General features: G+C 42.0%; 2 protein-coding genes and 1 long non-coding RNA gene across 7 annotated transcripts in view; all 3 read right to left on the reverse strand.

Annotated features, from left to right (window-relative positions):
- Nucleotides 1–5,288, reverse strand: part of LOC418303 (CD163 molecule) — a 27,221-nt gene extending 21,933 nt beyond the window's left edge. For 3 of the 5 annotated variants that reach the window (XM_015294055.4, XM_025143129.3, XM_046944729.1), the window contains exon 1: nt 5,142–5,288. In XM_015294055.4, coding sequence (XP_015149541.3) covers nt 5,142–5,211 — 70 coding nt within the window. In that variant the 5' untranslated portion in view covers nt 5,212–5,288. Of the gene's footprint in view, nt 1–1,819; nt 1,866–5,141 lie in introns of those variants that run through there. The other 2 variants (XM_015294059.4, XM_025143133.3) reach the window with 1 other exon arrangement.
- A 12,970-nt stretch (nt 5,289–18,258) lies between these two features.
- On the reverse strand, nt 18,259–19,463 carry TAS2R40 (taste 2 receptor member 40). Its single transcript, NM_001396669.1, has one exon. The coding sequence runs from the start codon at nt 19,326–19,328 to the stop codon at nt 18,393–18,395; it is 936 nt and encodes a 311-aa protein (NP_001383598.1). The 5' UTR covers nt 19,329–19,463; the 3' UTR covers nt 18,259–18,392.
- A 2,259-nt stretch (nt 19,464–21,722) lies between these two features.
- Nucleotides 21,723–27,920, reverse strand: LOC107055487. Its single transcript, XR_005840295.2, has 3 exons — nt 27,699–27,920; nt 27,219–27,341; nt 21,723–25,133 (listed from the first exon to the last, which is right to left on the reverse strand). It is a non-coding gene; the product is annotated as an uncharacterized LOC107055487 (long non-coding RNA).
- Nucleotides 27,921–27,945: the final 25 nt, after the last annotated feature.

A 27,945-nucleotide genomic window follows, 5' to 3' on the forward strand; every position in this document is an offset into this window, starting at 1 on the left:
GCAGATGTCATCAAGGGCTGGTGACCTGTTCTGGGAAATGCAGCAGGATAAGCAGAAGACAGGCAGGTAGGTGTTCATGTTGTTCCTCATGCCCCATCCTCTCTTGATGCAAGACTGATCCTGAAAGAATCCTCTTTCCTGCTTTGCTTCCAGTGTCTGCTGCTCTATGATCCTCTGTTTCCAGACCTATGTCTCTCCACTAATAAAGAAATTCCACCAATATTTCAATTCTTTTACAAATTGTTTCACAGAATATTACACTCATCACAGTGCATGACAGAGTCTGACAGAAGAGGGAAGGTGCACATGAGGTTTTCTTGCTTTATTATGTTGGGCTACTACTATAAAAGCTTCAGCTACTATACAGTAGTCTGGAAAAAGGACTTAAGGGCAAGAAAACACAAGAAGAATTTTATTGCATTCCAATGATGGGACGTAGAAGCAACTCAAAAAGTGAAGCTATACCATAGCCTGCTAGAGCTCAGAAAACAGGAAAACAGATTTGAGTTGTATTTTACAAAAACATTAGGAAAACAAAGGTAGATAGCCTAGTATGTAGTTACATGAAAACAAAACAAAAAAAAACTGTTCAGGAATTGTTCTCTTTTTTTTTCCTCCCTCCAGTCAGAGGTTTTAAGGAAAAGTTGCTCCAAAACTCTTACCTTAAAAAAATTCTTTGCTTGCAGAAAGATTTGTATTTGCTTGACTAAAAAGCAGAAACACTGAGTTAACATTCTGAACCCTAGCAAACAGTAATTTAGTGTATATGGCTGTGAAAACAAACAATGAAAAAAAAATAAAGATACCTCCTGCAAATTCCATTGAGAACAATTACTGTTCATATCGTAGAATGGCCTGGATTGAAAAGGACCACAGTGATCACTGAGTTTCAATGCTATGTGCAGGGTCACCCATCGTTAGACCAGGCTGCCCAGAGTCACATCCAGCCTAGATGCTGTTCAATACTCTTATATTGAAACAACAAAGATGACATTCAAATTGTTAGGTTTTGTGTTAGAATTTGAGAATAGGTTTCAAAATTGTTAAACCAAAAACTTGATGATTTTTTCATTTGCAACTGAAACAACACACTGTTTGTGCCCTAAGGCTGCTACAGTTTTGCCTTGTTTTGTAACTGGATAGATATAAATCATGGAAGAAGTTCAGCAGAACAAGAAAAAAAAAAGGGGGGGAGTCTAATAATATTCCACAATGCTTTGTGACTTGCACAAAAATTTCAGGACTATCCAGAAGAGCGCTAAGTACGCTAACAAACTACTTACAGATTTTAAATTCCATGAACATCCCATCTACAAAGAGCAGGATGCACTGATACCCTTTATTTTCAGAACACAAAAAAAAAAAATCAGTGCCTTCACAAGAAGTGATTTTTAAGAACAGTTTTATCAAATAGTCAGAGATTTAAGCAGCGATAACAAGCCTTAAGCCTTGGGATAGAGGCTAACCTCAAATGAATACTGGCATGCAATTATTTGCTTGACATACATGCGTATCTGAATTACACACAATACTGAAACATTTGAGAGGCATTTTGTACTTCAGAGTAAAATAAGTTCCAGAACAAAATCACCAGAGCTGAGAACCTTGGGGCACATTTTTTAAATTTAAGTTTGCTCAGTGACAATTAAATCACTCAGTACTCATGCTCATCTGTTACCAATGTTGGCTCCTGCTGCCCTTGTGTAATGCTATAATGGGATGATAATAGTAGGGTGACAAAGTCTTCAACTACAGCAAATGAGAACAAGCCCAAATGCAGCAGCCACAGATGCAGAAATGAAGGAAAAGAGCTGCTTACCTTTGGAAGACCTCATGTAGGCAGGGATCTCTGGCAAGAGATACCCTCACCTCCACTGCCAACCCCTAAATGAGGTCTAGGAAGGGGTGGATCCTGGCTTCACTCCTCCCACTCGCTGACTTCCCAAGTTAGCCTTGCCTTCCCACCAGGTGCTCAATGACTGTTTCAGGCCATGACTTAGCATTTCCACTACACCTTGGAACAAACTTGTTGGAAATGATCTGCCTCCTTCTCAAAGAGAAAACTTAAAAGGAAAAAAACCTATGTGAATTGTCATCTCCAGAGAAGACAACATAGCTGAAAATGAAAATGACAAAAACCCTACCATATGTGAGAGCTCTATATTTCTGGGTGAAGGACAAAATAAAAGATAAGTACATGGAAGAATCCATCCATGAATCCAAGAGATTCATCTAGAATTTAATCAGATATGAATTTCAGCATGTGAACAAAAGTGAAAATCTGACAGATGCTGGTAACCTCTTTTGGGGCATAGAAGGCCACTCAGGTTGTTCACGTCTAAATGAGGTAACAGAAGAATCAGATCAGAAGACTAACAACTTTGACTCCAAATTGGAACTGTTTAAAACCTAGCTTATAAATATTAATTTTCCACTGTAAGTTTATAAGTAAGATTTGATCTGATTCTCAGTGCCCTGAGTTCACGAGTAAATCTTATTGGCTTTGACTTGCCTCAGCTGGGGTCTCCATCCATGCACCCTGCCCACATCCCCAGGGCTGGATTTAAAAATGTCTACAACTTTTGTCACTGCCTGAGATGCACTGTAGGTGTGCTTGCATTCAACTTATACACAGCTGTGCCTGGCCACAGTCTCTATAATATGCATGCTGACCCATATTGCTACCATCACTGGACCTTACCCTGATCTGTATAAGTGACTTCCCAATTTGACTTTGAATGTGTCCCTTCATCACAAACTTGCCTGATGATCTGGGCTATTAGTTAAAACTCACTGCTGCCTTGCTTGCCTCTCAGGTACTGTGAGCCTGGGCCCTTGCTGGTGAGTCCTATGTCCTGATGGCCATGTTATCATGGGAGCAGATGGCCCTTGCTGTACCCTTGGAGGATACCTGTATGAGTTCTAGAAAAGTGACATTTGCAAGTAGTCTAGAAAGACACTTCTCAGACTTTATCAGTTGTAGTATCTGATTAGCAACAAACAACAATTACATTGTAATAAGAGCCTCAGGTTTTCCTGGAAGAGTTCTGAAAACAGTATGGATTGGGAAGCATCGCATTCTCTCTCTTCCTCAAAGCAGAGAGATGTTCCTACAGATCACACTTCTTGCTGTCATTTGATGCTGTGAAACAGAAATAAATCATTTTGCTTTTCATTTTAAAACAAGCCTAATTCCTCTCAATTCCCCATGTCAGTGCTAACGCAGAAATTGATAAAGCTGATTCCTTCAGCAACTAATGATAATCTCTTTCCAAAGCAAACTGCTAGCAGTAGTTGACTAAAATGCAATTATGTCTCCATCTGCATATAGTTTGATTGTCTGCTGGTTCAAGGCAGACAATATGGCACTGACACAGAATTGCTCTTGTATGCAGGCAAAGGTTTTACTTCTGTGCTAATACTGCTGCACTTCCCCACAATTTCCTGTCTGTCATTTAGAATCAGAAACATGAGGAGTTTAAGGGAGATTATTCAAGTGGATGACAAGTAGCAACATCTGAAGATGCTTTTGTGCAAACTGTCTTCCTTTCTCAAATTTCCTGGGTAAAATTCTCTGAAATACATAGCACAAAAAACTACAAAAAGCCTTTGTACTTGAGACATATTTAAAAACATACATTTTATAAAGAAAACATTTATAAGTTAAAATCATAATTCATTACTAAAGGAACCAGATAACCTATTTCTGTTAGCCACATTCAGGGCTGAAACAAACAGATCCTCAATTGATTAATCTGTTTTTCTGCACCTGAATATTTAAGTAATCTGACATACTATTTTCAGCACATGATAGAATTCGAGGCTGAATGCAGAGGCAAAGCTAGGCATAACATACCCAACAATTTTTAATATACTCTAATTGAAACTGTCATCTGTTGAAATCAATCTAATGCATTTTTTTTAACAATACCTATAGACATATTGCTTTTACTTACACTCCACAGCATATCCTAACAAGGACCTCGTTTAAATTCAGTGTACTAGTTATAGGATGAAGTTCTGCTTGGGTAAAAAGGTGTAAGATTTGGGTTTGTTCCCTCTAAAGACCTGTTTCACCTCACAGGCCAGGGATAAGGATGAGGCATGCAGCCCTTTTTGCAGGTCCTATGTGTATCAAGATTTCAGCTCACTTCTGATGTCTGTGCCTCTGAGATTGTCTGCGCTCTGCAAACTCCCTGTGGACAAACAGGGGGCTGTGGTGGCATGGAGTGTGCACGTATGGTCGGAGCCAGAGCAGATACGTGGGTTGTCAGTGCTGATATGGGGTGTCAAGGTAAAGCTACTCCCATCTACATTGTTAGTCACTCTGTTACTGCTTCTGTTACTCTTATTATAAAGTTGGCAGATAACTTACTCTTTAGTACAGTTCTACTACAAAGATGTCTAAATACAAGTGTTTAATATTGCTGTTCACACTCCTTTACACAGAGAGTCCCATGCCTCTTCTTCCCATCCATTTGCATCCACACAACTGGTGGGAGCCTCTAAGACTAGGGCTCTGCTACGTTAAAGAAAGTATCAACCATGAAGTCTTATTTTCATCATACAGGGATGCAACCCTCAGGCACAATGCTATATAACCAACTCCCTGTGTATAGAGACAAAAATGTGGACTCCAAAACCTGGTTCTTATTGTTAGTTTCAAATATATACATGTAGCCCTACAACAGCATGGAGATTAGTAGTGTTACAATTCAAACACACGGGAAAAATTGAGTGGAAGATACTACCCTGTCAAACAGCACTGTACACAGCAATATTTTAACTGGATTTGAATAAAGACCTAGAGTTATTCACTCTGTCTGCACAAAGCTCAACAGGGGAGGCAAGACAGTAGTGCAAAATACCCGGTAGGCTTCCATTACAGCTCAACTGTTCACTGAACTTGGACTTGAATTCAGTAAAAATGTCTGGTAACTAGTATCTCAGTAAAATGTAGAACTCTCACAAATGTCTTATTCTTCTTTCTGCCAGGATCACCAAGGAGTTAGAATTAGAGACAAATGTATTTAAACACCTTCTTGACATTTTGTCTTACAGACTAATGGAATAACAACTAGCTCATACTGAATTTACATTCTCCTCCTAGCCGAGTGCCTTATGCAAATTAATGTACTTACCTAGGGAAACCTGAATGGTGAGGAGAAGGAGCCACAACACTAAAGCTGAAAGACATCCTTTCATTGCCATCCTTACTGTGGCCAGATGAAAATTCTTTGTTAGACACTATGTAGACCAAACTCTCCGCATGCGTTTCTCTCTGCCTCACAAATAACTACAAAGGAGGAAATATATAGGTTCACATCCTAGCATGAACTATATAAAGGAACCAATAGAAATATTGTTCACCTTTTTAGACATTATCAACAGATAATCTCAAATCTGAAAGAACCAAAACCTCCAATAACATTTGAAAGTTGTACCTGTGACCATATATGCGGAATGTCTATGTTTCTAATGTCACCATCGAGAGCGCTATTTCACTATTGGCATCAACATGCGGTACAAGCAGAGCAATATGTAAAATGATTATTTCTCAACTGATAAAGCAATATGAAAATGCAGAACATTGGTCTCACTTTGGAATGAAAAAGGGAAAGAGAATTCCTACATTTGTAGCTTATCAATCTCCTTGGGAACAACTGTACTCATTATAGAATCCAAACAAGAGGGGCTTATTGCTGGTGGTAGTGGTGTGAATAATAAATGACACTCTGTCTTTGTGAGAATTGTTCAGGGTTTCCTTATTTGGTTAAAACCTGAGAACTATATGGGTAGAAGCTTTTGAAAGACCATCTTCCTTAGGACAGAAGTTACAGGACTTCCTGTCTTCTCTGCACTGGGGCATGTCGCAGCTGTCTGTACCATATCCTTTGGCTCTATACCTGAGGCTGCATGCCTATATCAAGTACCAAAGCAGAGGGGAAGGGGTTTCTGATTTGCCATAGGGACATGATCAAGATCCCCTTAGCGATGAATACAGGAGTCTTGATTGCAGTATCTGCAGGCCACGTACCTATTACTGGGGGGCTACTTATCTCTCTACCTCCAATAATCTCCCCCAAGGTGCAAGTCCACTTTAGTCCTACTTCCATCTTCCAAGGCCATTCTACTTTATGGGTGCTTGGTTCTAGGTTCTCAGGAGTTGGAGTTGGAGGGAGCATATCTCTGTAGAGAAGAAAAAAATAACTTTCCCTATAGAGACCATGTAGCATTTTCATGCCATACTTGACAATGGACTCTGCCTTGTGAAGATGCAAAATTTCCATACATTGTCACAAACCAAATACAAGAGAGGCAGTTCAGTGAAGGGAGAATGTAAAGTATTTGTAGAATATTTACTGGTCAAGCAAAATACAGATGGGACTCAGATAGAGAGCTACTGATAAATTTTTGTCAACTCTAAAGAGTCAAGAAAGAAGAGTGTGGTTTCATTGGTAGAACTTTTTCCTCATACTGGCTTGAACCAGGAGTGAAACATATGGTAATCAATGCCTGTTAGATCATATTTTACTAGTTAAACTATTATTCATTAAATCAAGTTGTTGTTATAATAGCAGATAACTATTCACATGGTATATTCAATTATTGCCTCTTACATAGACACTCATTAATATTTCCCTGTTTAGACCAAGATCTGGGAAGCTTATCCCAGAAAGAGAGAGCTATTTTTTCAGAGGCTTCTAATTGGTGCTCAGAAAGACCCTTGAGGACCTATTTTTCCACAAGTGTGTATACATTTTTTTCTTTGTTTGTAGCAGTCACAGCACCCTAGGATATGGTCTAGGATGTAAAACCCACAGGTGAGACACTTATTTGCTGACTGGTCTCAACTAATCTGTCAGACTTCAAATATTCTGAATTTATCTGTTCTTGTGGATTCACAAGACTGCTAGTCTCCAGGCCTTACATATCCTTGGGAGGCTTTTCCATGCTGCGTCTCAGCACCTACCTCTCCATTGATTTCCTGATTTCTGGTTACTGTTTTCCCTTTGCACACATAGGCACAGCTTGCAAATTCACCTACAGGGGCTTTTATGTCAGAAATGAAGTATCTGAGCAGAGCCTTAAGCCAGCACATGTCCCACAAAATGCTCTCCTATCTCAAGATTTCAGCTTGCAATGTTAATTTATAGCTCCAACACCTCTGGACCCAGTTCTGTTATACTTATGTGAAATTTATACCAATGTTTTGGTTGCTGCACCTTAAAATTTAGAATTGAAATATATACTGCTTACTGCAACATAACGAGGAGGTAAACAGCTCTTGTCTGATTATTTTAATACCTTCTACCACATGATGACAATGTTCTCCTCAAATGGCAGGAACCAGATCCCTCTAGAACTGTTTTCTACACTTTTGACCCCAGAGTTTTCCAATTAAAACTGACAAAGCATAGCAACTTGTCATTAATTTGCCATTCTCCACCCAGACAAGCCAGGCAGCATTTCAGTGACTGTCATCCTGGAGCTGCTAATGCTGCACCTTTAATACTCGCCTCCATCAGCCTCCTCATCATGTGAAAGGTAGGCAGGTGGAGGGGCTGCTGCTCCAACTGTGGCAATTGCTGCTCTGTAGCATTCAGGAAAAGCCACTGTATTCTCTCCTTACCAGATAGGGTTATCAGTAAGAGATTCTGGTAAGGTTTCCAATAACTAGGTAAAGGTAAAGGTACAGGTAAAGAACTAATTAACCAGACAAACCAAAAAAAAACCCAACTCATATATTTGTCCTATAGTGCTATTAAATGGATTTAATCAGAATACAGATGCTTTTGTTCATAAGGCTGTACAAAATAATAAAAACCTCCAGGTCTTTAGAAGTTCGATCTCACACATCTGTGAAAGTGGATGAGAAAGATAAACACACATCAACATGTATCTTGTGGTTCTAAATTAACACAGGCTGCTACAAATCTGGATTTTGGCCTCTAACAGTCTGTGTGTCTTTGAACTGTCGTTATCTTTAAAGAGAAGATAGATACTTTCTAAGAGAATGAACTAATATACTTAATACTAAAGTAAAGCTGGAGGCATCTGAAGGAAAATGAGCAGTTAGGAAGGAAACCACCTTCTTCCTTACTCAGGTTGTGCTGGAGAGATTTTGAGTTTCACAGAAACTAAATGTATCCTGTGGTTAAGTTAAACCTGAGCTCTGGCTTTGAGAAGGATTAATCTGTGTATCTCAAACTGACAATGGCTTAAACAAACATCTAAAAAGATGTTATCTGGAGTTATTTGCTTTTGTAAATCCTCATTAATGTATTTTTCAAAAACTTCCAAAAGCAAGTCATACATTCTGCTGCTCTCTGGTGAACCCAAATTCTTTTGAAGGAATAGCAGTTAGAAATTTTCTCACAAGAGTATGTCTCTAAAAGCGCTGACTCGGGGAAAGCATGTTTTAAAAAATAGATGGAGATTTGACAATTTTTATTTATTTATTTTTTTAAGTGCTCAAGTATAAGCTGAAATCTTTTCATATACCATGTAGCTCTCTCAAGGGTTAAGGGCTCAGATGGTTACTGCCTCTTAGGTTACCTACCTCTTCTTCTCCTCCTGTTCTTGTTATGTCCTTACTTGCTGTAGTTTTCTGCATCTTCTTCTTCCTCCTTCCCCTTTTCAGTAGGAGTTTCTTCACTAACTAGACAAGCTGACTTTCACTGCCATTGTCTTGTGTATTAGAGCAACTGGTAACAGCCTAAGTTCACTCTCTGGTTCAGCCACAGGGCCTGTTGTGGGAATTGGAGCAGCCACAGGGCCTGCTGCATTATCATCACATCCAGAGGCCTTCTCTTCCCCCTGAGTCTGCTGAATAGTACTGAACAAGGCTTGGAAGGCCTGGGCCAGGCCCCAGCAGCCTGTGGTGACTTGTATCCCTCTGGGACTGTGAAAGTGACAGCATTTTTCTTCCAAATATTCCGTTATTTTTACAGGATTCTGCACTTGTTTGAGAATGAAGTTCCAAAACACTAGAGGCGTCTCCTGTTCTAGGTACCTGCTCATACTATCTCACATTCCCTGCCTCAGGACAGATCCTCATGGGGATATTCTTAAATAGTTGTTGAATCTTAAACAAGACCCGGAACACATTCATAGCAATAGGAACATGCTGGTTTGAACATAAAAATATATATATTCAAATATATATATATTCAAATTCAAATATATATATATATATGTATATTCAAATCCAAATATATATATATTCAATATATATATATTCAAAATTCTCAAGAGCTTGGAAGTAAAGGAGAAGGAGAAGGAAAAGGTGAAAGAGTGTCTCTCCTTACCTTCCCCATAGATTGTCTCCCCCAGTGAGAAAAGTTATGGTGTGTAATTATTAATAGTTTCTGAGAAATGGCCCCAAAAGTATGGAAATGACAGCAATTCCAAGTACATATACCAGATCAGACTCATGACCAGTAATTTTGTCATATCATGAGCCAGTGTTACAGAGTACAACAGTGACAAATTTAACCCAGACCCCAGAGATGATATACAGCACAGCTGAGAACCTCTACAGCAAGAAAGGTGCAACAATGCACAATTCTGAGAACAAACACAACAACTCTAAGCATAGAATTTCAACATTGTGATCAGCAACTATTAAAATACTATGATGTTTATAATAACTTTGTTTTAACATGCTCTGATCAGATCTGTTCTTATCTCAACTCTTCAGGCCCCAGACTAGGTAAAAAAAAAACATGGAAATGGTAAAACTAATAAAAATATACAGAATGAGTGACGCACAATGCAATTGATTACTACCCTGACTGACTGATGTCTGGCCAGTTTCTAAGCAGCAAGTGCTCCTCTTGGCCAACATGGTGCCATTTGGTATGGAATATTCCTTGGACCACTTTGGGTCAGTTGTCTTAGTTCTGTCCCCTCTCATTTTCTTGTGAACTCCAGTGTCTGTTGGAGGAGCAGTACATGATACTGAAAGTTCTTCACTTAGTGTTAGCACTGCTCAACAAGAACTAAAACCGTGTTATCTACATTCTTCTCATCCTAAATCCAAAACACAATACCATACCATCTACTATGAAGAAATTTAACTTTATCTCAGACAAAACCAATACATACTGCTAATTCTGGTAACTATAAGATGTTATGGTATATGTGTTCCAGAAAATCAGGAAATTTCTATAAAATACTCTCAATTTCTTGAAGGTGATGTCCAGACACGTCTGTCTTATGTGACGAAGGAACAGGAAAGAACATTAACAGGACCAACCACCACCACAGATCCCAGCAATCTTTGAAGTAATATAAAAGGAATTCTTCCTCTCAGATTATGCTTTCTGTCCTTCCTGTATGTGAGAAAGGGTTGAAATGCTGACAGCATTGATATGTGTGGAAGTCTCCATTTTTTATGAGCTGCACAGATCACATGCCAAAATCTTCAAGTGGATGCTGTGAATCTCCTACAAATTATTCACAGTCCTAAGACCAAATCTTCAATTCCACCAGAAAGTTTATGCACATATTTCTCCCTGCCCCTGACTTGGCAAACATATGTAGAAGAGCAGTAGAGACACTAACATGGGGCTGCTGATGCTGGGGATCAAGTTAAGCACGTATTCTTTCATATTCCCTTTCACTTGAAATAGTCTTCTGTGAGTTAGAAGTATGAAATCATCACCCCCTGTAGTGTTGGAGGCAAAGCTACCTTCGCAACTCATACACGGATAAAGGGAGGTATTCAGAAGCTCACTGGGAGTAAAAGGAACAATTGTTGTTAAAATATGCTGTGGCCTGAGTTAACTGACAAAGATAGATAAGTATATTAAAAGTTAAAACAGAAACAAAACCAATTAACACACACACACAAATAGAACAAATGTTTTTCAAGTTCTGGATGCAGGAGTTGAATGCAACCTCAGCAACTTCACTGATGATAGTAAACTGGGAGGTACTGTTCACTTTCAGGAGGGATGAAAGGCCTTGTAGAGGCATCTACATGGATTAGAGAGCTGGGCAATCAGAAACTGCATGAAATGAAACAAGGGTAAACACCAGATGTTACAAGTACATGTAAATGCCAGTCACAAGTACAGTTAGAGACCTGAGGGTGCTGGTGACAGCAGGCTCAGCAGGAGGCAGCAGTATGTCATGGTAGCCAAGAGGGCAAACCACATTTTGGGGTGCATTTAACACAGCAGAGCCAGCTGCTCAAAAGAGGTGGTTCTCCTGCTAAATCTAATGTTGGCACAGTCTTATCTTGAATATTGTGTGCAGTTCTGGGCTCCGCTATATTTTGGAATTATAATTCATATTTTTACTAGATTTAAGAAATATTTTATGACCCCATACAATTTTTTTTTTTTTGGTAGTTACTAGCTTATACTGATGTAACAGTTGATTGTTTTTCATTTCCAGCTCTGTAATGAACTGCTTGTTTACTTCAGTTATATTTGTTGCCATATGTGAGTCATAACCTAGGGGATATATCTATTTACTTTATTGGACACAATAAGTTTAATGAAGTCCAATTCAGGCTAATCAATCAATCAATAAGAAACAGAAAGATGTCAAGAAGCAGAATTTGATGTATTTATTTGTCTTTGTGGAAATAATCACTCAAAGAGAGACACTGCAAACTACGTGGTTATTATATTTTTGTGTTACATACTATATATATATTATAATTATATATATTTTCAACACATTCTCTTAATTTATTTCCTACCTTTTATGTATGTATTGTAAATATATAGGCATTAACCAAATTAAAATCGGTATGATAGTACTGCTTTTAAGTTAATGAGCCCCAAACTCTGGGGAAGCCTCAAAGATACAAGACTATTTTCTGTTTCTCTTCACTCATTAGAAGACTGATTTGATTACAGATGTCCAGTCAGTAATCACGAAGATGCAAACTACAGTGAACAGCTGTTTACATGTCCTATTTGTATAATCTAACTCTTTCAATGGTCAACCAATATATCGTCTTTCTGTAGAATTCCATCTTGCACTCAGAAAGAACAGGTAAATTACTGCAAGCTGTGCCAGTTAATTTTTATCTGTGTATGTGTTTTGTAAATAGCAGCTGAACGATCTATGATGAACTGAATATCTTACACCCTGGGGTATAGCAGAGCCATCTAAAATCAATATCAAAGGCTCTTGTAAGAAACTGATGTGGTAACACAAGGTGATAGGATCCCCACAGGGCAGCAATAGCCTACATAGGAACAGAGAACACTTAGGATTGTTCTGTTGAAAAATGTAGGCCAAGAGTGTGTAACTCAAAGATGAATATAACATCACATCCCCAGGAAGAAATTTAAATCTCTACCTGTAGAATTTCACATGTTGTGGTGTTTTGTTTTGTTTTGCTTTTTTCCCAGTTTCTACTGGATTCTTGTCCAGCAAATGTTTCATGTAAAACTAATAATCCATGGATAGAAAAGGATCTGGAAACAAGGACTCCATTCTCCTTGCTCAAGATATTAATGGTAATTATGTTCTGTTATTTCCAGTTAGTATTATATTATGAAGGATCCCCACTAAGTGAGTGGAGAGAACCTCCTCCTTGGTCAATGCACTCCAGCGTTAGTAAATATCCTGAGGTTAAGAAAATCTGAGCATGTTTTTTTTTGCATGTTATCATGCTGAAGAAGACATTAAATTGTGGTTGTCTCCCATGAAAAAGTATTCAAGATAGCAGGCAAGGAAAGGGAAAAGAATCACATTTCTCTCCTATTAAATATGAATGAAAATAAGGCAGTTGTGATTTAGTCTTCGGAGCTGCTCAATTCTATTGATTTATGGTAGGCACAGGCAGGGCAAACATAACACATAGGAAATTTAAGTACTGCTGTATCTAGGTCTTATTTGATCCCTCCAGAATTCAAGTAAGAAATAGGATAGAGTACTTCTTGGTACTCGAAGAACTGAAGTTCTAGGCACAAATAAACTTCAAAGACAATGTAGCATCTAGCAAATATCACAAGCTTCTTCCAGTGCTTTTGGGACCTCTGTTTAATATCTGTCTTTCTTACAGCAAGAAAGGAATTAGTGAGAGTTAAGTCCTATTCTGCCTTGCAGAAATAGTGTGTGATTGTTGCTTCGGGCAGAATTATGGCCTATTATATTTGGCAATACCACAGTTCAGGCTGAGTTATTGTTGGCTATTACAAAAATGTGAGTAAGTGCAATAAGAATCAGAGGAAGAGAAAAAATTAACATCATTTGCATATATGATTATGCAGGCTGAGGGCCTGCAACTTTCTGTCAGGAACATGGGCAGCTGGGAGTTTTTGCAAATGCAGGTGAGTGAAAGGGGAAAAATTACTCCTCAAGAATAGCAAATCTGCTTACATAATGTTGCGCATACATGAGATTTTTCTAGGGTAAATTTCTCTGTAGCCTTCTCCTAAATATGTAGCTATCTGAAATATCTGAAACCCTGCTTTGAAAGATTGCCTTGCATTCACTTATAAATTAAAATACTGACTACATTAAAAAGTGTGTGTAAGGCTTCAAGTCATCAACTTAACTGTTGAGAATTGTTTGTGTTTAATGAGCACAAGAATATGTAAAATTTTGCCTCATTTATGGTGTGACTCAAAGACTAAATTACTCTGCTAAAAATCCCAAACAAAAAAATACCTGTGATTTCCTCAAAATTACAGTCTTTTAATCATTTCTTTTAAGATGAGCAGGGAAAATGCATAGGTATCTGAAACTCTTCTATCATTCTATGTCCCTCTCTTGCTTTTGTGCTTCCTAAGAAAGGCTATATTTATTATTCAAGCATTTGGGTCATTTATGGACGTGTTAACCTCACTGCTGCTCTTCCAGAAGATGACCCAGCTTTGCCATAACAGAACCAATCTACTGAGAAGTGACATGAGCTAGAAATAAAAAGTGCCCTGATTCTCCTGTGTCTGTTTGGATGGAAAGTGTCTGACAGTGAAGACTTTGACGATCCTGTCTGTCCAGGAGCCAAAACATGCAATTACCTCTGATGTTACTAGGGAAGAAGCACATACTCAGATGATGAGAAAAGATAATATAGAGTGCTGAAAAAAGCTGAAGCACCACCAACTGCCATTTTCCCTTTTGATTTCTCGCCTCTTGTGCTCATAATCAGTCATACAATAATCTATTTTGCTCTCACCTCTTGCTACCAAGAGAGTGGTGAGGTGCTGGAACAGGCTGCCCAGAGAGCTTGTGGATGCTCCATCCCTGGAGGTGTTCAGGGCCAGACTGTATGGGGCCCTGGGCAGCCTGGTCTAGTGTTAGATATGGAGGTTGGCAGCCCTGCCTGTGACAGGGGAGTTGGAGCTTGATAATCCTTGAGGTCCGTTCCAATTCAAGCCATTCTATGATAACTGAAATCAAATTTTTCCTCTCTAAGCTTAGTATAGCATTCCAGAAGTCAAAAAAGAAAGGATCTCTACTTCATAGGATGGAGGAAAATAATTAAAAAACTAAGCATGTCATCATTTTAATTCCTCTTCATGCAAGAAAAATACTATTTTTAGATGTTTTCCTCCATAAGTAAAAAGCCAAGAGATTAATTCAAAGAGAACTTGTGAATTTACCTAGATATACAGTAAAACAAGGTTCCACAAATTAAGCCACATGAAAATGAAAGAAAACAAAGTGTTACTCAAGAAAATATGCATTTTGAAAAGATGTGTATTTTGGTATAAATAGCTATCCAGGTTAATGTTGAAACTTTGCTTTCCATCTTTATATGCACTGGCAGAGGGACAAAGAACCATCACGTAAGGTGATAGGGTGTTGATATGTACACATGCAAATATGTGCAGGTGTGTACACATAGTGTCCCTTTCAGGAAGGCATGCAAGGAAGGAGCTGTACCAATTACTGTTGATAGGGTTTCATGTTTTCCAACATTCAGTTATGAACACTCCAGCTGTGTTTGTGGGCATGCAAATGAGAGAAGGATCTGTAGTGATCTGTCAATTTCACTGAACATCTTTGCATTTCTAAGCCTGAGCTATTTATTACAATCAAATTACTGTTTCATTACTTGGAAAAGAGTGCAGACTGATTTAGAAAACAAATGAAGGTGGTTGCCCTTTTTTCTCTGAATGACTCTGATTATATATATATATATATATAGTGATTATGAAATATATATATATCATTTTATGATTTATCAAGGATCTACATTCTAGCTTAATAAATTATATGGATATTACCACAAAATAGAAGTTCTGACTATCACTCCTCTCTTTTAATAATTTTGTTCAGTGCTTTTCTGCCTCATCAGTATCCAACATTCCAGATATTCATATAGTATAACACCAATAATTTTTCTTTCTGTCTTCTACAAAGGAATTTCAAGGCTTATCACAGACTTTGTTAAAATACAGTCATAATGTTGCAGATGTATAATATTTCTCCTTCAGGGAACCAAAATCACATCACGTAGTAGTTTATGAGGAATTTGCTGTATGCAGTTCTGGGCTCCCTGGTACAAAGAAGTCAGGAATCTCCTGGAAAAAGTCCAGCAGAGGGCCACAAAGATGATAAAGGGCATGGAGCATCTCTGCTATGAGGAAAGGCTGAGCGACCTGGGTCTTTTCAACCTTGAGAAAAGAAGGCCCAGAGGGGATCTTATTAATGTTTGAAATATCTGAAGTGTGGGAGTCAAAGGGACATGGCCAATCTCTTTTCAGTGGTCTGTGGGGACAAGACAAGGGGAAATGGCCATAAACTGGAGCATAGGAACTTCTTCACAGTGAGGGTGATGGAGCACTGGAACAGGCTGCCCAGGAAGGCTGTGGATTCTCCTTCTCTGGAGATATTCAAGACCTATCTGACACCTCCATGTGCAGTCTGCTGTAGGGAGCCTGCTTTGACAGGAGAGTTGAATTCGATGATCTCTGGAGGTCCTTTCCAACCCCTACAATTCTGCGATTCTGCTCCTTAGTCCAAAAGAAAGATTTCTAATTAAACCAGCAACTTAAAGAAATACAGAAAAGTTTCTCTAATGGAAAAGAACTTTGTTCCAAGTGCTAGCATTCCTTTTTTGTACTACACCACAGCAATTTCTCAGAAAATCTCAGATTTTTTTTTTTTTTGGGGGGGGGGATTCTCAATGTAAATAACTACAACACTACATGATCTATATCATCTAATTAAGATAATGTTACAATAGGATGAGCCGTGAACTTATCTTGTTTCCCAGTTTTATTTACTGCATACAATTGGCAGTACTGCTAAGTAAGGTGTGTATGGAATAATTGGTACATTTCAGAAGCCTCTGATAAGATGAATTTCAAACTTCCTTCAACTTGCAAATTGGTAAGTTCAAGATGAAGGAAATGAAACCATCTTCTAGCTTATAAACCAGCCTTAGGTAAGAGACAAAACCACCTATTAGATAAAATGCATGGCTTGAAAGAATCATTGACTTTGTAAGTACTTTGTTCCTACAAGCAAATGTATTTTTCCCCTTGTACAAATGCATTTCAGTCTTATTTAATCATTTGTAAAACAGCAAGAAGGATTTAGTAAACTGCTTATGAAACACATTTTAAATAGGTGTTATTAACATGGCAGTTAGGTTAACTGGTTAGTTACAGAAAGAAAGGTAGACTAGAAAGTAGACTAGAAGGTAGTCTTCCAGAAACTTACCTTCCAGTAATTCTATCTACTTCCCCTCTTAGGTTCCCAGATGCATATTGATGCACAGACAATATTTTTACTTAACACATTGGGAAGAAATCTTTAGAGGGAGGAGTTTGAAAAACAACACAGGAATCTCTTTCAAATGTCATGTTTACTAAGTAACATGACTGGCTTGTTTATTCATTAGAGGGGCAAGTGAAAAGAAAGACAACTGATGATATAGAGCCTGCTCAGGACGTCCTGTTGAGTAGCTACAAAACTGATAACTCATCCTGGAGGAGGACAAAATATCTGTTTTATGGGTTAAATGTACTCATATGTCTTGCTTGTTCCTGTTCTCAGACAGATCAGAAGTTCTTTCCCTAAGGCTGGCAAATGGACAGCACAGAGGGGAGAGAGGATAGATCAGACCTCTGAGTGTGTTTCCACGGTGCTAAGCTAGAAAAAACTGTGATTCATGGATGCTTCCCTAACAATGATGTGATTGCCACAGTCTTGAATTCTCACTACCTATGTTAAACATCATACAAAACCCACCGGCAAGCCATTACTGGTACCTGTAAAACCAGTTTATGCTGCAATGAGAAGATAAACTACAAGAAAAACAATTTTTTAACTGGATTTTAAAATTTCTTGCCTGGATTTAAGTTAAAAAAAAATCACATTTCAGTGCAAACTCCTGTTAAATACATATAAATTTCTTCAAACAGATTGACTGTGAGCCATCAACCAGATACTGTACAAGAGAATGGACTCAGTCCAATGTGAATCGCAGAAGAATACTCGAGCCACATATGAAATCCACATTTCACTCCACCTGAAAAAGTTCGTATAATTCCAGTTCTAGTGCAAAAATTATGTGCTGTGTTTCAGATTCATGAATAAGTGATTAGTCAAGGAAATTGCAATTCATTTCTAAAGCCAAAGGAATCCCCGTGTAGAAAAGTATTACAGGACACACTTTGGTGAAAAGTGAGACACTTCATGGAGATGTTCTGGTTTCTAGAAACATTTGAAGAGTTTTGTAACAAATATTTAAATATTTCTGTTTAAATCCACCGTGGTTCTGAATTTGAGGAGCTAATTCCCCACAGCAAAACACAAAATGCTAACATTTAAATTCATTTTTCAGAAAAGTTTGATATTAAGAAACACAGGGGAACACAGATGCTGATTGCGAATTCAGTGATCACAGGAAGCTGAAATGTTTGTGTCGTTCTTTACTGAATCAACTCAAATATTCCACTTTTAGAATCAACAAGCAGTCAAAAGCACTTGGTAAGCATTTCCCAATGTGGTTCCTCAGCAGGTGCCTGTACTTGCCAGAATCTACCTTCAAGCCTCATATTCACACATCAAATTTGAGCATGCCTGCGCTTAAGCATGTCTGTTCTATTAAGATAACGGCAATCTGATCTGTGAGCCTGAACATAAACCATCTCATGAGGTGTAATTATTCTCTGAGTCTTAGCCTTGTTTTTTTCTGCTCAGACCAACACTGGTGATTTCTAAAGAAAACAACAAATACAATACCTATATTCCACAGGCAATCGTCTTTTTAAAAAAGGCGGCAACTTAGAAAATTATTCATCCTAAGAATCACATTCAAACAAAGTAACATCTCAGCTTCTTAATTATTCCGTTTCGGGGCTACAATCTGTTCTTTCATGTTTCTATTATTTTGTAACTACAGTGACTTCAATTTAATTGATTTGGATCTCAACTGGAAAGAGCAGGCCAGCCCTGGTCTTTTAGCTGCATCTAGCTCTGACACAAGAGTTTATGTAGTGCAAAATGCTACTGAGCAGCTCTCGAAATCTGGGGTTGCTCCAGATTAAGACCATAGACTGTCCTGCAGGACAGGCAGCCACTACAACAACACATATAGCTTCCTCAGTGCTTAAAGGTACAAAAGTGTCAGATAAAATGAGAATCAAAGCGATAAAATTTGTAATGTACAGGAGGAGGAAGGAGAAGACTGTCTTGATGGCACCAATAAGAGCTTCTAAGCTGGGATCCCTGAAGCCAGTTGCATTATTTTGCATCTGTCTGGTGTGCCTCCACAGAGATCTAATCAGCAGGATACTTGAAAAAACAAGCATTATCGAAGGCAAAGCTATACCAACATTACAGAGAAGGATCAAAAAAATCAAATTGGTTTTCCTTGTGGTTATCCTTTTTGAAGAGTTTGTCATGGTTAAAGGAGTAGTGAAGTTGCTGTGTGCGTTGTAGCTATCCCAGAAGAAAGGAAGAGAGGTTGCAAAGGAAAAAAGAGATGATGTTATCAGCATCCAGGGTATGAGACTGGCAATCCTTTGCTTCAGCCAGCTGAGGAATGACTGGGTAAAACTGGCAACCTTGACACAATAGAAGACACTAAGCCAGGCAGCAAACCAAAAGCTATAAGAGTTCAGGAATATAAAAACTGTCTTGAAAGTTACAAATAAATTTTCTTCATAATAGGAGGGTTGACAAAAAAAAATTAGGAGGAAATCCAGGATCATCCAGAGCTGCAAGAAGAACCTGGATAAACTCAGAAAAATCACAATCACATCATAGGAGGACAAAATTTTGCTCCTGATGCAACTAGTTGAACTGACAGCCACGATAGTCCCATTTCCTAGAAGCCCCACAACTGACTCAAATATGGCAATTACTAGACAGAAAGAAGAAAATAAACTGGACATCGCAGTTCTCAAGAACTCACAAATTTCACTCCACTTTTCATAGGCTTCTAAAAGTTCTAAGTATGCTAAATAATATTAAACCCAACTAGATGTTCCCATCGCATGATCACCTATTTATCTCAGAGGAGGAACTCTCGTATTAAGTCATTACATATTTATTTTATTCTCCGTTTTTGATGATTAGTAGTCCAGCTGCTATCTCCAGGTATGCAAATTTGATAAGGATTCTGTTACTGTCTTTTCATATTAGAGAAAGGATTTGAATTTAAAGGGCTCAGATGCGTTTTTAAGCCTGTGTTGTAATCCACACTCGGTTTTCACAGAGCCCTCTGAATTTATGTACGTAAAGACAGACAAGTTACCAAAAGCTTGCATTCTTTTCCACATCGGGATTGCACCCCATATGTATATGCCAGGGTAGGAAAAAAAAAACCCACAACAGTTCTGTCTCAGACAATGCAATAAATGTAAGACATTTTTGGAAAGTAGAGAGTGAACTAAATTTTGTACACAAACTCCTGAAATCTCTAAAAACTGCTTGAGGAGACTAATCTAATAGCTCTTGCTCAACATCATGCAGTTAACGGTATTCCACTTTCTTCACATGTGCAGCTGTTTAGTAAGAATTCTCATGGAGGACCGTAGGCTTGCAGGAAAGACATTCTGAACTTGGCTACTGCTTGACTGTTCCTAACAAAACAAAGGATGTAGGTTCAACTTCACCTCTCAACCATACCTGCCAGGACCGGTCACACTAAAGCCAAATGATGAAACAGGTATAGATTGCAATGATGAGTATCTCATTTCTGCCAGATAACTAATGAAGTAAGCACAGATTTCCACTTCCAGATCCTATTTTTTATATACTTACTATGCTGGAGCATAACGGTCTATAGATGATTTATCTTGGCTGGAAGAAAATAAGGCTAGATCTTCCAACTTTCTGTTAGAGATTCTAACTGCTATATTGTAGAGGAAGAAGATAGAGGGATCCTGTCTCATTTATCACGACAAAGAAACATTTCAACAGCAAGGAAATAGTTTGAAAGTGATATTACCAAGATAACTAATAATTTCTCTGCCTTGAAAAGGCGCTTCAAGGAAAAGAGTACTTTGTGTAGGAGAGAATTTTAAGGTCTTTCACTTCCTTGAGTGAAGATTTGAGCATTTTCTTTCCTCTTCTTCCCTGGTGTCTATCTCTAGTGATCACCAGGAAACGGAGTGATTTTCCTAGCACTGTTGGAGGAGGAGGAGATGCCAACAGACACCTTGACATCCTAACACTGTGGAATGCAGTCACGTCGAGGGTTTTGGAGGAGCTGAGCTGTCGTTTGTTTGTTTGTTTTCTTTACGACAGTTTTGATCTCAGGCAACTGATGTCCTGCTTTAAATGCCTACATTTGCATGCTATACCCAATGCCTAAATCTCTTCCTGGATTGCACGGTTTCTTGATATATCACTTCTGAGTTATGGGAAGTATTCCCCATGGACTGCCGTATGTTAAGAAACAAAATGGATGCCCTTGAGTATAAGAGACTCCTTACTTTTATCAGGTAACGTAAAACGGTTATTACAAAGTGGATTATCATGCTTTGCTCCTGTGTGGAGGCTTTTACAGTATTATAGTTGTCACTATATGCTTGTTCTGAATGCCCTAAATTAGGATGATCTGTCTGTATAAAGACGTGAACAAGGCAATTTAAAATTATTCCATCAAAGTGCTCCAAATCATCCATTTTGCTCTGCTCTCCTGCAAAGAAAAAATACTAGATCCACCTTAGCAATTTGAAATCTCGACAAGCACAACTAATACCGTGTGGGAGAAATGGCATAGGTGTTAATCGAGTCTGTGTCCTGCCCTAGTATGGAATGTGCATATTTTAAGAATTCTGCTTACTTGCTAAAAGTAGTGAATTCAAACACTTTCCAGATATAAGAAGAAAAACTTTTAAGTGGTCTTTTGATTGAACAGATCTGAGTTTAATGATAAAGCTTGAGAAGGATATCTTGCAAGTAGGATAGGACACTGAAGAAGGAGTATAAAGGACTTTTAGAAACGAATCCATAGAAATTTCTGTAAGTAGTACAGTAGAGTATGTGGGCAGATTTCAAAGCAGAAGTTTTGAAGTATTTTCTTGAAGACTGTTTCGCTGCGTAGTTAGAACGTACAACTATTGTAATGCCATCTATGGTTGTCTAGGACAGTGGTCTCTAAATGTTTTTAATTGTGCACGCCTATCAGTAAGAAGTTTTTAAGCATGCAACTCCCAACGTATGTACATTTATTTACTGCTAAGTATATCATTGCGCCACTGTAAATATGTACGTATTGTACTTACCTTGTAAGTGTAAATACACATGCATTTACATTAAAAAACATACAAAAATAGAAATGAAGATGAAATAATGTTTTATTTCTTAATAATGCAAAAAAATTGTTATCACAAACATATTAATAATACTGGTGAGAGCAGTGTGATTGAATACGGTTCATTATTTTTGAGAATCTCTGTTTAACACTGTGTGACCCAATGATTCAAAGGTGTGGCTGTAATTTCACTTTATTTCCGTGCTTAGTTTTAATGGATACCTCACAAATATTAAAATGGAAGAAGAGCATCTTTGTATGCAGGTACTAAATCACGGTACTCATTTTTTTCAATTCCATCCAGCATTTATGTACAGGTTTTTTGCTGAAATTCAGCTAATAATTCCCTTCTTCCGCAGTGTAAATTGGTTGTTCTTGCCTACTAACCACAGAATCACACAGAATCACAGAACTGTAGGGGTTGGAAGGTACTCCTAGAGATCAATGAGTCCAACTGCTCTGCTAAAACAGGTTCCCTACAGCAGGTCACACAGATAGGTGTCCAGATGGGTCTTGAATATCTCCAGGAAAAGGGACACCATAACATCTCAGGGCAACCTGATCCAGTGCTCCGTCACTCTGACACTCATTAAGCTCTTCCTCGCGTTAACACGGAACTTCCTGTGGTCCACAGGAAGTGGACGCATACAAAAGTAATACCCATTCCCCCGTACTTTCCTCATATTTCCATTCAGCTCTCCGTGGATGCATAAACTATGAGGATGACATCACCTTACTACATTCTTGTGTTTATTAGATTGTCCGTTGTGATCCCATGCCCTTTCTTCATTAAGTAGAGGAAAAGCCAAAGCAAAGCAAGAACCAGGAATAAAAAAAAACGTCATTGACACTTAAGCCCTTACAAGATGCTCCCATGTTGTACCTGACTTGTGGGAAAGTACCTGGCTGCTTCATTCTTATATGAACACTTTGATATGCTATTGACATGATTCGGTGGGTTGACGGTTAGACTAGCTGCTCTAATGGTCTTTCCAACCTTCATAATTCTATGATTCTGTATAAGGTGTTAATTGAAACGGCATATCAAAATAAGCAATATTTTGTTAAGCTCAGAATCCCACCATGTCACATCACATGCATCACTACACTTACAGCACAGATCCTAGAATCATGGAACCACCAAGGTTGGGAAAGAGCTCCAAGATCATCTAGTCAAACCTTGAGAAGTAAGTTTCATGCATGAAAACAGTTTCGTTTTGTTTTTATTAAAGGAAGGTACACACATCATAGATTAAAAAGGGAAAGCGATCACATAACAGTGGTGTGCTGTAGCACTTCAAATGCTATTCACTTCTACTAACTGGACAGTATTGCATTTTAACATCTTTAACAAACAGATTCAAAACCCACCGAAACTTTTCCTCTGGAAGGTTTTTAAAATGGTTTAGAAAACTGTTTCCAAGTTTCTGTATGTGTACAGATATGTACAGATATGTATAGATATGAGGTATTACAGGCAGCATATCACTTTCAGCAGGAAAATCACAGAATCTCCACAGCATAACATCCTTTCGAAAAAGCACATACTTTCTCACTCATTGTTAAAATGGCACTTTCTTTCATGCGCTCTTGTGAATATATTTTCTCTGTCTTTTCTTCACGAAACAGAATTCTATAGAAACAGAATCTAGGAAATACCAGAAGCAGAAATGCGTTAGAAACATTTGTACTTTTCATCCAGCTTGAATAGCAACCCTCCCATACCATATAATTTATTCTGGTACTTGCTGCTTCAAATCCTCCATAATGTTATCTGTGTATGCGCTGACAAAGAAATTCATTTTAGTTAGTTGTGCTATTGCTTTCTGTATGGAAGTTGTAGCCAGATGGGGGTCGGCCCCTTCTACCAGCTAGCTAGTGATAGGCCGAGTGGGGGGGGAGGCAGAGGCAGAGGCAGAGGCAGAGGCAGAGGCAGAGGCAGAGGCAGAGGCAGAGGCAGAGGCAGAGGCAGAGGAGGAGCCGCGAGGAGGAGGGGAGAAGCCGTTGCCGCGGCGACGCGCGGCTCGGGCGGGCGCTGTGCGGTGGCAGTGACGCACGGCTCTGCGCGCGCCCTGGAGACGCGTGAACGCGCGAGCGTCCTCCGGCCGGCCCCTTCCTCGTCGTCCTCGTCGTCCTCGTCGTCCTCGCAAATGCGGACTCAGAGCAAAGCAGCTCCCTTTGGCACGGGGAGGAGCGCCGCTAACTCGACCACGCTCGCTCCCGTGAGGCGGCTCGCTTGCCGGCGATCTCCGACGGACGGCTCGCTAGGAGGTACGCCGCCCGTTAGAACGCGTGCCGTTGCTACCGGCTTTCTTTCCGCGACGCCGCTAAGCACGCCTGCGTCCAGTCGGCGCGTACTCGCGTACCGCTGGCGGCCTCTTCCCGCGGCGCCGCCCGCGTTGGCGACGCGGTGCCCGATGCCGGAGTGAAGCCAGCGGTTCACTGCTGTGGCGCCGCCTGCCGGAAGGGCCGGAAAGCGCACCCGGAGCCGACCCGCCGCCGCGCTGCCAGGTGGGGAAACGGGGCGGGCGGGAAGCGCTTCGAGCCGAGTAGCCCCGGGCTCTCCCGTCCTCCCGAGTGCCGGCAGTGCCTCCGTCGTGAACGCGATCGGCAGCTTTCGTCGGTGCCCTTTTCCCGTCTGCTTTTCCCGTGGCGGTGGCGGTGAATCGAGAGAGGAAGCGGTCCTGGGGCACGGCTCGGGGCTCTCAGGGCTTCCTTGGAGTTGCTGGGAGCGTCTGCTGTTAGCAGCAGTTGCTGCGGGAACTCTCCCGTGCTTTCAGCACTCGACCTCCGTTGTACTCTTGAGGGCTTCACCCGACGGCTGCGGGCTGCGGGCTGTGGATGCGATGGCAGTGGATGCAAGTGAGCAGTCCCGTGAGAAGCTCCTTGTTTGCCAAGTTCCTGCCGTGAGGCTGTAGGACCGAGGCCCTCTTTAGCGCACCGCTACAGAGCCATAGGAATCTGGGATGCTTCTGCACACGTACGGCTTGCTGTGCTCTGATGTTAGCAATGGAGGCGGGGATTTGGGATTTGGGATTTGGGATTGGGGATTTGGGATATGGGATTTGGGATTTGGCCTTTGGCTTTTGGCCTTTGGCCTTTGGCCGGGGAGGAGATGGATAGCGATGGCTGGAGGTTCTCTTCCCTTCAGGAAAGAAGCTCCTGCTCTGGCTCCGCCAAGGCTTTGCTTCTCTCCTAGAAAGAAGCCATTCCAGACGTTTGGGCTGCTGCTGCGTAATCTCTCCTTGGAATGCTGGGGACATCACACCCGAAATGCTTGGGCGTTTGCTTTGTTGTTCAACAGACGCCTGCAGTTCCCGTTCTGGCAGCGGCTCGGTGCAAGCGCAGGCCCAAGGGAGATGTCAGCTGCGGAGACGTGCCCTTCCTCCACAGCACGGGAAAGCAAGTCGGGGAGAAGAGCTGGAGGCAGCTGAACCTGTAAGTGGAGCGTGTCAGATAATTTGGCCAGTATTGGCAAAGGAGTAACTGACAGCCGAAAGAAAATAAATAGGGGAGGGGCGGGCTGAAAGAAACAAGCAGAACCGCACAAGTTGCCAGAAAACAACTTGGGCTTATACTTCTTTTGACCTAGATATGAGAAAATGGAACTGAGAGACCCTGCGAAGGAGGAGATCCCTGAGAAAAAGCGCAACACCAGCCAGAAGCTCAGCCTCGGATACCTGCACATGGCCGTCAGACAGAAGACGGGCATGAAGACGAGAGCAGGGTCAGACCCTAAAGAACAGCAAGGCCACCTTGGCTATGGAGCAGACAGTGGACCTGAAATTGCAACAAGAAACAGGTACACACACACACTCACACTCAGGGGAGAAACCCCTTCACCAGGGGCTTCTACCCCACGCACGGGGTCCCCTCCTCAGCCGGAGGGCACCCCAGTTCCACCCGCACGCAAGGGGAACCCTTGAAAACTTCAGGGCTAAGCCCCATCTCACCTCCACGCACGGGGTCCCCTCCTCAGCCGGAGGGCACCCCAGTTTCACCCACATGCAAGGGGAACCCTTGAAAACTTCAGGGCTAAGCCCCATCTCACCTCCACGCACGGGGTCCTCTCCTCAGCCGGAGGGCACCCCAGTTCTACTTGCAAACAAGGGGAACCCTTGAAAACTTCAGGGCTAAGCCCCATCTCACCTCCACGCACGGGGTCCTCTCCTCAGCTGGAGGGCACCCCAGTTTGACACACACGCAAGGGGAACCCTTGAAAACTTCAGGGCTAAGCCCCATCTCACCTCCACGCACGGGGTCCTCTCCTCAGCCGGAGGGCACCCTAGTTTCACCCACATGCAAGGGGAACCCTTGAAAACTTCAGGGCTAAGCCCCATCTCACTTCCACGCACGGGGTCCTCTCCTCAGCCGGAGGGCACCCCAGTTTCACCCACATGCAAGGGGAACCCTTGAAAACTTCAGGGCTAAGCCCCATCTCACTGGCACGCACGGGGTCCTCTCCTCAGCCGGAGGGCACCCCAGTTTGACCCACACGCAAGGGGAACCCTTGAAAACTTCAGGGCTAAGCCCCATCTCACCTCCACGCACGGGGTCCCCTCCTCAGCCGGAGGGCACCCCAGTTTCACCCACATGCAAGGGGAACCCTTGAAATCTTCAGGGCTAAGCCCCATCTCACCTCCACGCACGGGGTCCTCTCCTCAGCCGGAGGGCACCCCAGTTTGACCCGCATGCAAGGGGAACCCTTGAAAACTTCAGGGCTAAGCCCCATCTCACCTCCACGCACGGGGTCCTCTCCTCAGCCGGAGGGCACCCCAGTTTGACCCGCACGCAAGGGGAACCCTTGAAAACTTCAGGGCTAAGCCCCATCTCACCTCCACGCACGGGGTCCCCTCCTCAGCCGGAGGGCACCCCAGTTTCACCCACATGCAAGGGGAACCCTTGAAAACTTCAGGGCTAAGCCCCATCTCACCTCCACGCACGGGGTCCTCTCCTCAGCCGGAGGGCACCCCAGTTTGACCCGCACGCAAAGGGAACCCTTGAAAACTTCAGGGCTAAGCCCCATCTCACCTCCACGCACGGGGTCCTCTCCTCAGTCGGAGGGCACCCCAGTTCTACTTGCAAACAAGGGGAACCCTTGAAAACTTCAGGGCTAAGCCCCATCTCACTTCCACGCACGGGGTCCCCTCCTCAGCCGGAGGGCACCCCAGTTTCACCCACATGCAAGGGGAACCCTTGAAAACTTCAGGGCTAAGCCCCATCTCACTTCCACGCACGGGGTCCCCTCCTCAGCCGGAGGGCACCCCAGTTTGACCCGCACGCAAGGGGAACCCTTGAAAACTTCAGGGCTAAGCCCCATCTCACTGGCACGCACGGGGTCCTCTCCTCAGCCGGAGGGCACCCCAGTTTGACCCGCACGCAAGGGGAACCCTTGAAAACTTCAGGGCTAAGCCCCATCTCACCTCCACGCACGGGGTCCCCTCCTCAGCCGGAGGGCACCCCAGTTTCACCCACATGCAAGGGGAACCCTTGAAAACTTCAGGGCTAAGCCCCATCTCACCTCCACGCACGGGGTCCCCTCCTCAGCCGAAGGGCACCCCTCTCCCCACATCCTTTCTTTTTTCCTCTGCAGGCTGCTCTTCATTAACATCCGTCGTTGCCGTCATCCTCCCTACGGCTTCTCCTGTAAGAAGATGTGGAAGAAGAGAAACTGAGCACAAAGCTGCCACCATATGTGCAAAAACCCCTGCAGAATAAAAAGTCCTGCTCAGCAGAGTTGTCCCGCTCCTCTTTGCACCCCGGGAAGCAGGCTGGAGGGGATTGGGCTCTGGGTGTTGCACCCCACCTGAGCGAGAACGTATGTCGTTCCCAAGGGCAGCCCCCAGCCCTGCAGCACCACCCTGGGAAGCCTCAGCTTCAGCCAGGAGCTGGGGGACACACAGGGGCTCAAGTGCTGAGCGGGGCCCAGGGGAAGCGTGAAGTGGGTTGGGAGCACTGCGGGGTTGCACCACCTGCCGGGGAGCACCGACACTGCGCTTACCGGAACGGAGAGCTTCACGCTGTTGGGCAGCTTCTGGCGTTTCTTGCTCACAACCTCCAGCAGAAGCCAGCTGCATCGCTGCACCTTCACTGCCGGTGGAGGAGGGCAGGCAAGGTGCAGCTGCCCCCAGGATGCCGTGTCCCCAGGCACCCCTACCCCCGCGGGAGCAGGGAGGTGCCCACAGCAGGAAGCAGCACCGGGACCCCAAGTCCTGTTAGGAAGGAAGTGCTGCTGCGCCACCAGCCCT

This window comes from Gallus gallus, chromosome 1 (assembly GCF_016699485.2).
Source record: "Gallus gallus isolate bGalGal1 chromosome 1, bGalGal1.mat.broiler.GRCg7b, whole genome shotgun sequence".
Taxonomy (NCBI): domain Eukaryota; kingdom Metazoa; phylum Chordata; class Aves; order Galliformes; family Phasianidae; genus Gallus; species Gallus gallus.